Raw genomic sequence first — 11,678 nt, forward strand, 5'->3', positions numbered from 1 at the left:
CCCCCCCCTTCCCACCACTAAGAGCCAAATCCTTTCCGATCACTTGCACTGCGCTCTCTGTGTATGCTTGCCAAAACAAAAATGATAATGAAAAAGGTAAAGTTGTTTCGAGGCGTCAGCCAGTTCTGAATATTGCTGTCAGCATCTTAGGTTCTTTCGGATAGCCGTGCATGGTCCCAGACTTTGAAACAAGAAATCAACTTATTGCCAACGAATATTTAGAGGTACACGTAAAACACTTTCAACAAAGTCATAATTTCTTGTTCATTTTTCCTTTATCCTGTATTCCTCCTACCGCTTGTGCTTTCTTCCAACCGATGGTACTTGTATATCCTTCGCCCCCTGCCAATACAAATCCGCTACACCGTTTTCCGGCGGATATAACCACTGGAGCTGAACGCTGGCTTGCAGACGTATCGACGCCCAATGGAACGGAACTTCCCCTTTTTGAGGATGAGGTATCCCGTTACAGTAAAGAGTGCGAAGGTTGCGATGACACCGTCGCGCACACGCGTCGCCGCTGGTAACTCCGAGCGCATGCTGAGAGACACACTGACAACCGCAAGGGTGGCAAGTGTGGCCTCTAGCATCATATTCAGGAGACTGTGCTGCTGCTGGAAAGTGAATGGCGACTCGTCCCGCTTATCCGGTGCAAAGTTTCCGACGAGTAGGTCGAAGGAGTCCTGGCGAATGCCGTCCGAGAAGTTGTTGAGATAATAGCGAGTGACCGAGTTAATGCCGTCTTGGATGGCACCTGCGATTGTTCGTCTTCCCGTGCGCGTAAAGTCCGTCTTAAGTGCACCTGTGCCTGCGTACATCCTGCTGACGTAGTCTGCGTTGTCAGCCCATGCATTCTTAAAGACAACCTCAAAGCTGTGGTACGGCGAGTCCAGTACACTGTTGTCCTTGTCGCTTCCAGCAGAATTGAACGGGTACAGCTGCAGAGCCATGAGCACCGTACGCCGAGCAAAGAGGCTCATTACGACGTTGGTGCGATCTAAGTTGTCCATGCAGTTAACACGGAAGACGCCACGCTGACGCGAAAGTAGCCTTCCTTCGCCATCACACTCGAACCATCCATACTGTGTGAACTGCTCCTCCACCTCCGTCATGAGCTTGGACAGGTTGTGCCACGCCATCTTGCGGCATTCGTGATGGAAGTCGAACCAGACGTAGGCAACAGGTTCAGCAAAGAGCTGCGAGATCGACGTAGGCGCCGACGGAACCGCAATACTCAGAGGGGGATGCTCCCTTGCGGGGAGCGACGTTGACGACTGCAGTGGAGGAGGAGCTGATGACCCAGATCCCTTGTCGCTGTTGCTGGCTGTAGATGCGGTTGGAGATGCTGCTGCAGATCCTGCTGTACTCGAAGGTCCAAAGCCATTACTTGCGTTGGATCCAGGCACAGAAGGCAGTGAGACCGACAAGCTTTTGTGTTGACGAGGCGACATGGCATGAAGCGCAGGAGACGCCGGCATCGGCGTCGCCGCCGAAGATCCGATGGAGCTCGTTCCGTCTCCCGATTTCGACAACTGATTGTACTTCTTGACGTATTTGCCAAACGCCGAGCCAAGTTGGGCCTGGTCACGCACCGTCGCGCTCTTGCCAGCCTTGTCAATGAGGTTCACGCACGTAATGTGTCCGTAGCGTTGGATAAGGTTGTCCATGTGAGCACGGAAGGCCAATTCGTTCCAGTCAACAACGCTTTCGTGGCCCGAGAAGGCGTAGCGCGTGCGTGGCATGTACTTGAGTGTGACCATCTGATCCCAGTACAGAGGGATGCTGCCTCGCACCTGCACGTACGAGCACACGGCCCTGGACGGTTTAACCAGCAGCATCTCCGTCTCTGCGAAGTTGGCGACGCATCCGTCCTTGTCTACGCCTCGCACGTTAAAGCGAGTGCCTACTCGTCGCCAGCTCCTTCTAGTGAAGAAGAGGATATCGCAGCGCTGGCCGTTGACATCGCATTTCTTTATGACCTTCACGAAGCCCGAGATAACGGGCACAATCCAGTCGCCGAGCTCCAGCTCGATGAACTTGCTCAGCACTGGCTTGTTCCAGAAGAAATCCTCCTCCGCACGCGCGTACAGGGGCGACTGGCGTTGTGCCGCCGACGAGGACGTGGCCGACGCACGTTTCTGGGCCGACAACGTCAGATCCAAGTCGTAACTGAAGTAAAAAGTACGCGAAGCCAGCGCCGACGTGAGCATGCGGCAATATTCCCGCTCATCCTGCTTTTCGCGGGTGCTGGCGTGTTTGAAGAAGCTCTGGTGCGCCGCAGCGCTCACGGGCAGCAGCGTTAGCTCCAGGATACAGTAGATCTTCTCACTATTCGGTCCCGACCCCACCACGCGCGAGTCCGTCACCACCGCCAGATACGGACCGCTCAGCAGCGTGTACACACCGTAAACCGCGTGGATAGGCACCGTGGCCGCGTCTTCGCTGGGTTGCGCAGCACTGTTCTCTAGCTGCTCGATGTCCACGCCGCCAGTTGACGCATTTGCCGTCAGGCGCAGCCACGGCCCGGCACCCGCACGGCAGTCCTCCAGCAGTAACTCCGCCCGCTCTGCATACACCTTGAACATGGTTGAACGTCTGGACTGGGAGGAACTGTGTGTGGCGACGACGCGGTGACCGCCGCTCGGATATTTATACAATAGAGGGGGGGAAGAAGACGATGATGAAACGGCAAAAGCTGTGACTATCTGGAAGTTAAGGATTACGAGGCTACACTGCCGCTTTAGGTATCGATGGAAATGTTGGTAAACCGAATTGCTTCGAAATTAGTTTAAATAATTCACTTTATTGGGAGGCAGCGCTTCAAGACCAACTTACATTGTTTCAGACAGATCTGAAAACAGTGCAATGATGTCTTCCTGGAAGTCATCGTCAATTTGATGATGCAGAGTGATTGCGAGCTATGTATCGTCTAGTTGCTGTCGATGTAATCCAAGAAAAAAGATTGAGTTTCGAGCGACTGAATCTGGTTACGTGAAACAACTCTGTCGAGTGAATAAATCCTTGTATACTTCTGTTGTTATTATCTTTATGGTAGATTATGGTACTCTGTGCTACTCGATAGAAGTGGAGGTCTGCACCGCCCATGTCGTTCGCTTCTTCGAGTCGGCCTCGGTCGTGGAGCGCCGATGATGCCAAAAAAAGTAAAAAATAAAATCTGAGGCCATTGCCGCTGTCGCCCCAGCGCGATTCAACCCATCAACACATTCTTTTACCGACGATGCTTCAGTAGATGGCGCTTCCGTGCACCGAACGACTTGACGCCACGCTCCAGCTCGTAAGTCGGCAGTGCAGGGTCGCTTTCCGTCTTCTTCAACATGCGGCCGCAGTTGGGTACAGGCGAGTGCTCCACAATGGAGAGTCGCGACAGTATCGCTGGTCGCGGCTTCGAATTGATCACTGCAGCTGCCGTCGGTAGAGCGGGCGTCGTCTGCAGCACATCGGCGAAAGTCCGCACCTTCTCGCCGTTCTTGTCTACGACCTCCCAGTCGTCCTGGATCACGACCCATGCGTCGGTGCCGTTGCTGGCAGAGGCCACCTCACTCCAGTCCTCCTCGTCCTCAAGCTCCGATGTTGCGTCGTCGTCCGCGTGCAAGTCTACAAACAGTAGCTCTGTGGGCTCCTGCATACGCGAGGCGGTGGTGATAGCCGCTGTCTCGCGAGTGAGGTCGCTCAGCATGGCGGCCGCCACATCCTCGCGGTAGTTAGCGGCCTCCAGCACGTCGCGGCGGACATCTACTGCCACAGACGGGAAGAATTCGCCCAACACGCGTAATTTCTGTTTGCTGGCCACGGTGTCGATGGGGCGCACGCGGCGCGTGGCTGCCAGCGCCTCCATAATCTCCATCTCGTCCACAAGCCAGCGCTTCGCTGCTCGAAGGTTCGTGCCCTTGCGTGCGCAGCGACTCGCCATCGTAGTAAGTTAAAGTAGTTAGTTGCCTTTGACAGTGCCTGTCACGCACAGGGTCAAATTGAGAATGAGGCTAGAGAATATGATGGGACCAATGTAGAGCTGGCAACTGGTTCTCACAGCAAGTTCTTGCGGTTGTGGGCGACGAAAAGTCGCAGAGCGTCAGTGCTCAGATCGGAATGAGCGGGGTCATGCGAAAAGGCAGTGAGCTAAAAGAGCTATTGCCTGTTGATCGCTGAATTTCGTGGTATTTGATTTCGAGGGGGTTGTTTGCGAAACCAGATGCATGCAATGTCAAACAGAACAACGAGGGGCTCCGAAGTTCGAACCGAACCGATGCGCTTCAGCCACGAGTGCTGGTCATTCATAGTACATGTTTGTCGTACACCAGATCCGACGGCGCCGATAGTTGCCACCTTCGCTCACCACGTCGTCGGAGCGCCTCGGTGAGTGGGGTTCGCAGATGTCCAGCCACGTCCGGCCAAACGACACACGTCACATTCTTCTTCAACGACCATCACTTGCTTTGTAATGTCGACCCAATGTTCCCCCTGTTCGAACGACATCTGTCAAGTGGATCTTAAAGCGTCGCACCATTTCGAATCCGTCCGATAATGGCAGGCGAGACACCCATCGAGTGGGATTCCCTGGTCGTCTGGGAATCCGCCGACACGGCGACTATCTCTTCCACCGATGTACATGACCCGCTCTCCGCTGCTGATGACGCGCCGTTCCCAGTCTGCGCGCCTCTCAACGCCAAGCTCTCGCTTTGGTGCGGCCCGATCTACCGTCTACGCGTCGACGTCGTGATCAATTCGACTTGCGAGTCTATGCGCCAGAGTGACGGCGATTTCGGCAAATTGTTGAAGGCTGCTGGACCCGAGATTGCAGTCGAATGCGACGCCGCTGGCGCGTGTCGCACTGGAGACGCTGTGTTGACGCGAGGGTGCAAGCTACCAGCACAGTTCATTTTGCACACCGTCGGTCCACGATACTTGCCCAAGTATCATAACGCTGCGGAGCATGCGCTGCACTCGTGCTACCGTAGCGTTTTGACAGTCGCTAGAGAGAATGGCCTGCGCTCAGTGGCTACTGGATGCATCTACACACCACGTAAAGGGTACCCGAGAGAAGAGGCTGCTCACATAGCGGCAAGAACAGTGAGGCGCTATCTGGAGCACTATGGTGGCGAATTCGACCGGGTTATTTTATGTATGGAGTCAGTGCAAGACATGAGCGTGTACGAAAGGGTGTTACCGCTTTACTTTCCGCGTAACTTTAGGGAGCAACAAGAGTCTCAGAAGTTGCTGGCCCCTCGAGATCTTGGTACGTATCTAAGCTCAATGGAATGCACAGGTTTCGCAAAGAGGATGCATTCCTAATAGAAATGTGTTCTTCAAGGTAACAGCTTCGGTGAGCCCATCATTGCAGAGCGCAAGATACGAATCGGCAACCTCAGTAGCTCGTCATTTGATCCTGAACAACACAGCAACCAGCACGAGTTTGAGTACTTTCACAAAGAGAACCTACCACCACAACACTGCGCACTATTTGACGATGTCACTACAGCTCTCACAAACGAAGAAGCAGAAAGCGATTTCCAGGCGTTTCGGACGATGCTAGCTGATCCAGACGCGGAGCGCTTAGGAAGACTGCAGCAGATGCAGGAGGAACGGCAGCGTCGAGCAGCGGAGGTTGCAATCGAGGAGCAGAAGCGCCTTGAGAAAGCTACTGCTAGCACTAATGAATGGGACTATGTCGCTGCACTTCAACGCGCGAGAAAGGAAGATTTTTCGGACCTACAGAGCCTCGGATTCTGTTACTGTGGTGGCGTGGATCTCGCGGGGCTGCCTGTAGTCGTCTACCTTGCTGGAAAGTTACGCGTGGACGAACTGGACATGGAGCGTGTACTTCTTTTTGTTCTCTTGACTCTTGACACGCAACGTGCGGCTCTCACGGCAAGTATCTCGCAATTTAGCATGCTTTACGTGCACTCGGACGTGACAAACGATAACCAGCCGTCCACTGCTTGGCTCAAGCGACTCTTTCGTGTGTTCGCTGCAGTGGCAGCATGCCACGCTTCAAGTGATCAACCTCTGCATAACAAAGAGACCACTTCGGCTCTTCGCTTTTTCTACGTGTTGGAGCCATCCTTCAGCTTAAAGATCCAGTTACTGCTGTCCAAGGGATACTGTGATGGTGGTGGATTCTACAACCAGGTCGTGTATCTGCAGAACTCCGACATGTTGGACAGCATTGCTCCGAAGCTCCAACTGCCACCGCATATCTACTCGTCCGTGTGAGTTTTGATTCTTACTTGGTGTGAATTGGCCGAAAGTAACCCCATAGCTTGCACCGTTCGTTGTAAGAGAGGATAGAGGCATTTATTTGTCTTTTTCAGTACATCTACTGCTTCCATTTTGACACCTGCTGTACGATCATCACCGATTGCGCGTCGGAGCCTGCGACGAGAGTGTCGGACTCTGCATGAACTGCCAGGGCGTTCCACGGCAGAGATCCAGAGACGATCGGCTGTACCTGAAGGCCACCCAGCCCCTTAGAGAAGCCGTTGGAAGAAGACGCTCCTAGCGAGCCGAACGGGGTCGAGATCTGGCTACCTGAAGATTCACTGTAACGCTCATACTCGACCGGGTCGCGAGGGTTGCGACCGTGGTGGAAGTTCCAGCAGTTGACCACGGCATCGTCGCCACCAGTGAAAAGATACCGAGGAGATGCAGAGTGCAGCTTCAGCGCTCGAACGGCACGTTGGTGGTATCCCTCGGTGCGGAACGGTGCGTCAAATTTACGCCGATCCCAGAAGCTGATGCTGCCGTCGTCAGCGCCAGTGATCAGCAGTTCAGGTCGTGTTGGGTGCGTCTCTAATGTTGTTAAAATGCTTCTCGTGCTGGGGCTACAATGAAACCATTCCAAGTAGAATTAGCCCGTTAGCGTATTTCAAGACGCGAAAACACAATTGAAGTGCAGCCATCTAACGTACGCGCCGCAGGTCGTGACAGGGAACTGATTGTTCACCGAAAGATCCCAGACGCGAAGCTGGCTTCCAGGTGTCGAGCTATCAAAGTAGATACACATTAGCTCACAAACCTCGCACACTTTCCATGCACTAATGCTTGAACATACCCAGCAGTGGCAACGACAGAGTCACGTCCCAAAAACTTCACTGCGTTAATCGGAAGTCTGCTCGTGTCCTTGTTCTCTGCGCACGTTCAACATCCACAAACAGCTTCCAGCGTCAGTTTCTGCGTCGCATACCCTTCAAACCCATACCTACCAATCTTCTCGATGCTCACAGCATCATCCAGCTTGAGCCATGCCAAAGCTCCACCGGCGCTGGCAGTCACGAGACTCGTTCTGTTCTCGCTGACCTCCACACACGTTGCTGCAGTGCCGGCAAAAACCTGCTCCCACTGTGGCACAGAAAACGCATCCAGCGGTTTGGCAGAGTCTCCGTCGGTCATGGATGCACCGTCGTCTCCAGCACTGGAAGACACACGGAAGGCGAAGATGCCGCCCGCCGAGGACGCACTGATCAGCAAGTTCTCGCCCCTGGTCGACACGAACTGCAGAGCATTTACATCTCCCTCGTGCTCCACTTCGGCCAGTGTGCTCAACTCGCACGGACGCGCATCACCTTCTCCACGTCTAGCAACATCAACACAATTCCAATCAGTCGTCTCCTGTATTGAGCATCGATTTTCCTGCTACAAACGCACCCAAATTCCCTGCGGAGCTCCCTTTCGTCACGGGTTGGTCGAACAGGCAGATGTAGCGATACGTGGTTGGTCTGTAAAACAAAAAGACGGTAAGAATTGAGAAGCTAAAAGCGTAAATTATCGACATTGGGAGCCGAACAGCACTGACTCACCTCGTTGTCCCATCCACCAGTCGCTACCAAAGGAAGTAGCTCATACTCCTCTTGAAGCGTCTCGGACGCATACCGGACATCGCTCACCACACACAGAGCCTTAACCTTCTCAGCCACGAAGTGTCTCGACACGGAAGCGCTCATGGTGTTTTGCCTGCTTGCCGTAACTAGCTCGCTGGTGTGCGCCACACATCTCAAATATAACTGTACCAAACTAACGGTACGGTGTTGCAGTGCCATCAAGATGACGTTGTATGGATAACCTTTCCTGTTGATTGTAGGACCTCTAAAAGCTCTACTGCCTCCACTACCAATCTCCCCATTCTCTTCTTCTCTACAATATGACGCGCACGTTCGCCAAGTAAACATGACAATCTCCGCCAAAAATCGCTCTCGTTGTCCGTCGATGTGTCGTCGCGGGCGCAATCACAAGAGCCAATCGACTACAGGTTGGGCTGCCTAAGTACTTACTCAGCCTTGGGTGCACGACGGCGCCGGGGCTTGGCTGCATCGGCGACAGTCGTCTCGAGTGATTTCTTCGGCTCTTCCTCGACAGACTCGTCCTCCTCGCCCTCCGAGTCGCTGCGAATGTCCTTCTCGACATTGCCGTCGCCCAGCGCCTTAATCACCATCTTGACGATCAAAACGCCCCAGTAGATGTGGAGCACAAGCAGCAGGCACAGGAAACCGAAGTAGATGACCCATACCGAGTACCACACATCGGCACTGATGCCGTGGAAGCTACCGGCCTTTGTGATCGGTGCGATAATGTCCTGGTAGGCGAACACGTAGGCACTGTGCAAAATATTGTACGAGTAAAAGAACCAGCGCACCAGGAACCACACGAGCGCGAACAAGCCGAAGAAAATATTAGCCACTGTCTCCCATTGGAGGTAAACGAACACCTTGGCTGCAATAAATAACAGCCAACAAAGCACCGGTCAGTAAATATCTCGCAAAAGTTGTAGATAACAATTGCTGCACCCAGCAAACGTACCGGTCTCGAGCAGCAGGTCGTTGACGTCGTGAATCATGAGCACGCAGATGCCGATCTTAGTCAGATCGACGTAATACGAGAAGAGCATAAGCGAGATGGTGGCAAAGTGATGCACAAGCATCTCAGCATTGTCCTTGCGCTTAACCGTGTAGTGCTTGTTGGTAATGTTGAGCATGAAGTCGATGCTCTGGAACCAGAAGCTCAGGTAAATCATGTAGTACCAGCGCTGGGCCTCGTTGGCCACATACGGGAACTCCTTGAAATATTCCTCCTTATTGAGGAACCACGACTCATTCCAGCCAACGTAGTACCCGAAGATGTGGAACGCGCCCACCGCAGCATTCTTGTACAGCGACTCGCGCATCTTGTCCTCCTTCTCCTTGCCCAGCCAGCCCTTGCGCATCATGTAACGAACGGCCGGACGGATGAGCACCGTGTCCACCACAAAATGGTAAGCATACAGACCAGCCATGGCCATGCCGAAGCGCTTGGCCTCCTCCATGGGGTCGCACTCGGTCAGGAAGCACGGCATGCTTGCTGGAAGTCTCTACTGAAATGCGCCCGACGCGTGGACTTTTGCACTGTGTGAGCCCATGTGCCAAGGACCTCCCGTCTGAAGCTGCTTCCAGCTGTTTTTTTGTTTATTTTCGACCAATCGGTGGCGATGGCTACAAAGATGGCAAGATGGCGGCAGGCACGGCCGTGAAGATCCGTGCACACGGCTACGCTTGGATTCACTAGAATTTGGCGGCGGGAGTCCAGCAGCATTGTGTCCAGTCGTTTGGCTACGTCAAACGCAAGAGAAACGATTCCATGCGTTCCGTAAAATCACTTCAATGCGACCAATATCGCGTTCCGTAAACCACGCCTTGGAAGATGTTCATCTGCTGAACTGCAGGCGGCATGATGCAAGGCTGGCCAAGAGTGGAGCTAACCGAAGTTAAAAACATGATGGGCGGTGTAATGTTTCGTATGTGTGACAGCAGATGTGCATTGAATTCAAGCAACGATGGAGCAACGAAAGGATGAAAGCGGTCATGCAATCTATTCAGATTCTGGAGTTACCAAAGTGCTCAGTGCATCTCGCAGTCGTCGACATCTTCGTCTTCAATTTGCTCGGCGATGATGCGAGCCACGTATCCGTCACCAACGATATTGCACACAGTCACTAGTCGTCCGAGGAACCAACTGATGGCCACCAAGTAGCTGTAGCTCGCGGGTACTTCTTCACTTGGGTATATCGTCGTCCAGATGGAGTAGATCATGACGACGCTGGAGTTCGGAATGGGTGCCGTGCCCATGGAGCCAAGCACCGACAAAAGCAAAATGAGAATCAGCTGCATCCAACCCAACGACACTGCATTCTCGCTGGTAGAGACCAAGAAAACTAGGGCACATGGAAAGTAAATGGCCGAGCCGTTCTTGTGCAGGATGCAACCAATGGTGACCACAAACTGCACAAGGCTACGAGGAACCTCTCGAGTGGACTCCACACACCGTAATGTCACTGGAAGCGTCACCAGTGATGACGACGAGCCCAATGCAAACATTGCGGCTGGAAGCATGGCGCGCATGTACGGGAAGGGATTCTTCCGCAATGTTAACCAGAGCAAGATAGGAAAGAACACCAGCTCAAAGATAACTATTGAGAGGATCGTGCACAGCACGAGTACACCCACATGGCGTGCAGCTTCACCCAGCATTTCCTGTCCGGATAACGAGCCGGCCACGAGTGACATCACGGCAAGCGGGCTCCAGTCAATCGCTTTGCTAATCACTCTGAAAAACACCTTGTTCATTTGCTTGAGCACGTCAAGTAACGGGCTACTTTCTCGAGAACTCGTTTTTACTGCAGCAGCTCCAAAGGCGATGGAAAACGTGGTCACACTCAGTATCAGACCTTGTTCGAAGCTGGAGAAAATATTGGACGGAACGAGTTGGTTCAGGATGTCCGTGATTTGCATGGACACGGTAGCTGCGGCGCTTGCTGTTCCATCAGTCAGGAGTACCTTAGTGGGATCGAAAAACTCGAATCGCGTCGTGCTGTCCATCGAAGGCGCAGAGCACGAGGCTAGGCCTGTGGAATTGTACGTCAAGAAACTGCCATTCTCGCACATAATACTGAAGGATGCCGATGAAGTCTCGGCGACTACGCCCTTGGTATGTGGCACAAGATCACGCAAAAGCATGGAGATCAAGAGAGACAGCATCGATCCTACGAATGACAAGCCTGTGAATATCAAAGCAGTGCGAGTGCCGACAATCGACACTTTTCCAAGTAGTACGATGTCGGCTACGGTTGTGGACAAACTTGTGAACACCATGGGGACGACGAAGCACTTGAGTACCTGTAGAAACACTTTGCCCGGCAGATTCACGAGGGTACTAACATCGTCCGAGACGTCCAGGTTGGCCAGAATCATCCCCAGTATCAGACCGGCAATAGCGCCCAGCATGATCTGCGTTGTCGATTCTCGCATGAAGCCGCATCTGCGGACGCGATCCGGGTAGATAACCTCCGGCTGTGGAGGTGTAGATTGGAAAGCGTACTGGTGTAGCGGCGGGTTACCGAGTCCTGACTTGGAGTTCGAGTATCGCAACAAGCCAGCGCGCTCGAACATGCCCGTGATGGGGTTGTAAACCTCCTCGCCCTCGCTCTCGGTGGGCGAGATCGGATCCACGTAACCGGACGCCACGTGATTCCCATTCGATGCGTCATACAGGACCACACGGGGTCGATGGGCCATTTCGGGAGTAGCAGTACAGAGCGATTGTGCCGCACAAATTGTGCGAGAGAATGCGATGCGGAGTTTGCTATTCGTAGCAGCGACGCCAGCACATTCCCATTGCCGACGTTGACATGCTAA

General features: G+C 53.4%; 6 protein-coding genes across 6 annotated transcripts; 1 reads left to right on the forward strand and 5 right to left on the reverse strand.

Moving 5' to 3' along the window:
• Positions 1 to 239: 239 nt before the first annotated feature.
• On the reverse strand, positions 240 to 2,706 carry PPTG_09562 (hypothetical protein). The gene has a single exon (XM_008904573.1). It carries the CDS (start codon positions 2,583 to 2,585, stop codon positions 360 to 362), a length of 2,226 nt encoding a protein of 741 aa, XP_008902821.1. The 5' UTR covers positions 2,586 to 2,706; the 3' UTR covers positions 240 to 359.
• A 284-nt stretch (positions 2,707 to 2,990) lies between these two features.
• Positions 2,991 to 4,753, reverse strand: PPTG_09563 (hypothetical protein). The gene has a single exon (XM_008904574.1). It carries the CDS (start codon positions 3,929 to 3,931, stop codon positions 3,230 to 3,232), a length of 702 nt encoding a protein of 233 aa, XP_008902822.1. The 5' UTR covers positions 3,932 to 4,753; the 3' UTR covers positions 2,991 to 3,229.
• Positions 4,459 to 7,799, forward strand: PPTG_09564 (hypothetical protein). Its single transcript, XM_008904575.1, has 2 exons — positions 4,459 to 5,254; positions 5,330 to 7,799. The coding sequence occupies exons 1-2, from the start codon at positions 4,543 to 4,545 to the stop codon at positions 6,229 to 6,231; spliced, it is 1,614 nt and encodes a 537-aa protein (XP_008902823.1). The 5' UTR covers positions 4,459 to 4,542; the 3' UTR covers positions 6,232 to 7,799.
• Positions 5,377 to 8,006, reverse strand: PPTG_09565 (hypothetical protein). The gene is made up of 6 exons (XM_008904576.1): positions 7,815 to 8,006; positions 7,663 to 7,733; positions 7,221 to 7,591; positions 7,070 to 7,145; positions 6,927 to 7,001; positions 5,377 to 6,839 (listed from the first exon to the last, which is right to left on the reverse strand). Exons 1-6 carry the CDS (start codon positions 7,956 to 7,958, stop codon positions 6,335 to 6,337), a joined length of 1,242 nt encoding a protein of 413 aa, XP_008902824.1. The 5' UTR covers positions 7,959 to 8,006; the 3' UTR covers positions 5,377 to 6,334.
• Positions 8,007 to 8,034: 28 nt separating this feature from the next.
• PPTG_09566 (hypothetical protein) lies at positions 8,035 to 9,433 on the reverse strand. The gene is made up of 2 exons (XM_008904577.1): positions 8,812 to 9,433; positions 8,035 to 8,724 (listed from the first exon to the last, which is right to left on the reverse strand). The coding sequence occupies exons 1-2, from the start codon at positions 9,341 to 9,343 to the stop codon at positions 8,282 to 8,284; spliced, it is 975 nt and encodes a 324-aa protein (XP_008902825.1). The 5' UTR covers positions 9,344 to 9,433; the 3' UTR covers positions 8,035 to 8,281.
• A 451-nt stretch (positions 9,434 to 9,884) lies between these two features.
• PPTG_22554 (hypothetical protein) lies at positions 9,885 to 11,558 on the reverse strand (the record flags this gene model as incomplete). The annotated part of the gene is made up of 1 exon (XM_008904797.1): positions 9,885 to 11,558. The coding sequence occupies one exon, from the start codon at positions 11,556 to 11,558 to the stop codon at positions 9,885 to 9,887; it is 1,674 nt and encodes a 557-aa protein (XP_008903045.1).
• Between the last annotated feature and the right edge of the window lie 120 nt (positions 11,559 to 11,678).

This window comes from Phytophthora parasitica (assembly GCF_000247585.1).
Source record: "Phytophthora parasitica INRA-310 unplaced genomic scaffold supercont2.18, whole genome shotgun sequence".
Lineage (NCBI taxonomy): Eukaryota > Oomycota > Peronosporomycetes > Peronosporales > Peronosporaceae > Phytophthora > Phytophthora nicotianae.

Coding starts and splice junctions, on each gene's coding strand:
- PPTG_09562 (XM_008904573.1), bottom strand. CDS start 2,585: ATGTTCAAGGTGTATGCAGAGCGGGCGGAGTTACTGCTGGAGGACTGC.
- PPTG_09563 (XM_008904574.1), bottom strand. CDS start 3,931: ATGGCGAGTCGCTGCGCACGCAAGGGCACGAACCTTCGAGCAGCGAAG.
- PPTG_09564 (XM_008904575.1), top strand. CDS start 4,543: ATGGCAGGCGAGACACCCATCGAGTGGGATTCCCTGGTCGTCTGGGAA. Junction 5,255..5,329: donor GCTGGCCCCTCGAGATCTTG/GTACGTATCTAA, acceptor GTGTTCTTCAAG/GTAACAGCTTCGGTGAGCCC.
- PPTG_09565 (XM_008904576.1), bottom strand. CDS start 7,958: ATGAGCGCTTCCGTGTCGAGACACTTCGTGGCTGAGAAGGTTAAGGCT. Junction 7,734..7,814: donor CTGGTGGATGGGACAACGAG/GTGAGTCAGTGC, acceptor TTTGTTTTACAG/ACCAACCACGTATCGCTACA. Junction 7,146..7,220: donor TGTGAGCATCGAGAAGATTG/GTAGGTATGGGT, acceptor GAACGTGCGCAG/AGAACAAGGACACGAGCAGA.
- PPTG_09566 (XM_008904577.1), bottom strand. CDS start 9,343: ATGCCGTGCTTCCTGACCGAGTGCGACCCCATGGAGGAGGCCAAGCGC. Junction 8,725..8,811: donor CGACCTGCTGCTCGAGACCG/GTACGTTTGCTG, acceptor TATTTATTGCAG/CCAAGGTGTTCGTTTACCTC.